Raw genomic sequence first — 3,511 nt, forward strand, 5'->3', positions numbered from 1 at the left:
GTGATAAACAATTGGCAACCAAACGGTGGCCCTCCCTCTACATTCGACGGATAATGTGTACAGGTATTTACTGTAATTTTTTAGCAATTTGTTTTTATAATTCATCCAAAGCGATATATTATGAAATTAAATTAATCACTCAATAAGTTTTAACGTTAGATTGTTTCCTCGATATGGCCATGGTGGTCATCAGTGACTGGAGTGCCTCAAATGTTTAGAATAATTAAAATAAAATAAATGTTGTCAACTAAAAATTTTGAACGTCATTGCTAGCTAGACTTTATTTTCAATTGAAGAAAAAAATTATAAAGCATAATACTATAATCCTATGCTTAAAATGTATTTTCTTGTACTGCGAGCGAGATAACATGGGCGCAGTAATGACGCAGACCTAGGCGTAGGACCATCTATACTGTTACTTGTAGAATCCAAACTTACTGACTCTTGTAGAAAATTTACTGTATTTCTTATATTGTTATAGATTCGGTATGTGTTCATATTCGTTCTATTTGTTCATATTTAGTTTCACTAGTGTAAACGTCTTCTCTGTGAAATTAATTACAGAATTTCTATGTTTCTGTTTTTTCAGATATACCTTTTAAAATTTGTTATTAAAATTTACTCAAATGTGAAGGTAGTTATAAGAGAGATTAACTTTTACGCCACATAATTTCGGAAATGCGCTCAACTAATGAATGCAACTCATTAAATACGAAGCCGTTTTCAGTTCGATAAATGTTTATCTCCCCAAAGGATTTGCATTTACGTTTGAGCTGGTCAGATATTTATCAACTATTCTATTCACGTGGAAAAGTGTGAATTAGGTAAACAAAATGGGAGGAGAGTACACGTGAATTTAAGAAATATTAAAAGATAGAAGTGTCATTTTGAATGTAATGAGTTATGTTAATAATAATAATAGAGACAAAAACGCTGCTCTTTCTTAATCAATTGCAAAGTGTAGTTAGCGATCAAACCAGCTTGAGAAATTTTGAACAGATAACTCTGCACGATTTCTGATCGAACTAATTGTAATACTACTGTAAAGGACAAATCGTTTGTCATTCCGGTTTAGTTGAAAGTCAGTATTGCAGTGATCGATTAAGAAACATCAATCTTACTAAATAATTAAATTTCATATTTATCTATTTTCATTTAAGACGAAAATTTAGTTTATTTTTGGTTATTATTTTATCTATTCGTTCTATTTTAAATTAGCAGCACAAACATTTTTAACTGAGTTGATGTCGAATTAACAAAATGATTAATAAGATCCTTTCTGACACATCCTTTGTGTCCTTTGTGATCCTTTCTAATACACACAAAATATTTCCATGTCGATGAACAAATTTATAAAGCCTGTTATGCAACAAGTGAAAGATGATCAATTTACATAGAATACAATATTCTCATGCATTTTTTTTACTAAAAGTTCTCGTAAATGTCTGAATATTATTTCGAAAAATTTCATACAGATTCCCGCATTATAATCGAATATTTTCAAACAAATGTGTTACTGAGATGAATTTAATATTCAGCAAATATCGTCTCACGTGGTATTCAACACGTTAAGGTGGTTCAATTAATTGTATGGGTCTAGTACGAACTTAGATTTACTCGGAGAGAATGGAAGCGAGGAAACTGCAACTAGAGATAGACGGATAACTTACTTGAGACCGGCAACAATTTCCATGGCTGAGTTAAAGTTTCCGGTGTTCCAACAGGTCTGAGCTACTCGTAGAAGGCAGGACAATACCGCCTGCCTTTCTTCTATCGTCGCGCCGCTCGTAATCACGTGGGTAACCCATGAGCTTATCTGAAATTTCAATATAACACTACTTCAGAGGCAGCTCTCGTAACATTTGGATGCGTTAATGTGGACAATAAATGAAATTTGTAATTAAATAGAAAAAATTGCAACACTTGAAAAACCAAGTCGCGCAAATCTGAAATTTACGTATATTTTTGGGGGTATTAAAAAGGAAACGTGATTAAAATTTGGTCATTTTTTCCTCAGAGTAACCTGAGAAAGAGACCTAATAATTCGATCACCCACCGTAGATGACAAAAAATATCCATGTAATTACCTCACTGAAACGCGTAATGAGTTTTTGAACGGAAGAGAATATGTTGGGAACAGGCCAGTTGGATTCTTCCTCAGTCTGGGTCCAGCTGTTCGTGGTGGTGGGAATGCTGTAGCTGCGACTCGGCGACGGGGATGGCCTGGCAGGTGTTTTCTGCGTGGTCTGATCTTGCGCCACGTGCCTTAGGTACTCCTGCGGTGGTACCTGGTAGAATAGTTGGTATTCGGTCTCCGTCAACCTGAGCGCCACCTCCTCGGGGAAGTGCAGCAACTTGTGCAGATCCTCCAGCTCCTCAGAGCTCCGAGGCGGCTGCGGCTGCGGCCGCTTCTCCAGCTCTAATGAAACATTGCACACCCAGAACTTTAATATCACGCCCACCCGTTATTCACAGTGGACCTTGGCCAGTGCAACGGTATTCAAGGTCGTAATGTTGCATTAAGCAACGACAAGAAATTTATTCGACAAAAATAAAGCGAGACGGGGTGAAAACGGAGGCCTGCTTGCTATCGGTGGCTAACAGCTGCGTCTGCGCTATACCTAATTATCTTCTCTAGCTATTGCGGTGCAGGACAATTTTTCTGCGTAATTTAAGTGGTTTCGAAGGGTGAGTAAGATGGAAGACAAATTTTTTGGATTGGAGAAATGGCGGGAAATGTAATCTGAATATTTGGTTAGGTCAGGTTTTCTTGATGGAAGAAATGGCGGGAAATGTGATGTGAATATTTGGTGTTGCAGATAAATCGAGGTAAATCTGTTAGGCTAACCAAGGGGGTAACTGTATCCATGGAGGAAAACATTCTATGTCGTAATTTCTATTAAATGAATGTCTTCAATTTCTTGTTTCTTTGTATTCGAATGGATCAAGTTTCTTCTGCAGGCTGCATGTTAATTACACCTATTTCCCGATTTACACGGTTTTCAAAAATATAGTCTGTTAAAAACGAAAATTTGTGCTGCGCACATATTTGTCATTTTTCAGTAGCGTTCGTTTGTTAACACTGGCATTGGACCTAAAAAAGGGAATTCCCCCTTTTTTGTTCACAAAATGCATTCATACTGTGACATAAAGTTTGCTGCCGACGAGGATCTTTCATTGGCGACCGGCCATTTTGTTATTTCACGAAACGGTACTTTACGTTGAAATTCACGAATTTAATTAAATAACTGACTAAATCATGCCCATTTTGTTTTTTATTCGATTTACACTGTTCTTCATACAAAAAGCCACGATTTCCATTGACACTGTATTCTGAGGAACCGATTTTCCGTGTAAATCCTGAGACAGGTGCATTATATTAACCAATGATTTTATTTCTAAGAGAAAGTCGCAAAGTCTAGTAATTAAAAATAGCGAAGAGTTGCAACGCGAATTGCAGAAAATGACAGAAAATTGAATTGCTCATCCTCGCGAAACACTCGACATTGTT

General features: G+C 36.6%; 1 protein-coding gene across 1 annotated transcript in view; it reads right to left on the reverse strand.

The window, feature by feature from the left end:
• The window catches only part of LOC108578626 (1-phosphatidylinositol 4,5-bisphosphate phosphodiesterase epsilon-1-like), a gene marked incomplete at its 5' end in the record, with an annotated part of 62,621 nt that extends 60,202 nt beyond the window's left edge, over positions 1-2,419 (reverse strand). Inside the window, 2 exons of the mRNA XM_017942028.1 lie at positions 1,671-1,816; positions 2,088-2,419. Of these exons, the coding sequence (XP_017797517.1) occupies positions 1,671-1,816; positions 2,088-2,419 (478 nt within the window). The remainder of the gene's footprint in view (positions 1-1,670; positions 1,817-2,087) is intronic.
• Between the last annotated feature and the right edge of the window lie 1,092 nt (positions 2,420-3,511).

The sequence above is a fragment of the Habropoda laboriosa genome, unplaced genomic scaffold, assembly GCF_001263275.1.
Source record: "Habropoda laboriosa isolate 0110345459 unplaced genomic scaffold, ASM126327v1 scaffold3, whole genome shotgun sequence".
Lineage (NCBI taxonomy): Eukaryota > Metazoa > Arthropoda > Insecta > Hymenoptera > Apidae > Habropoda > Habropoda laboriosa.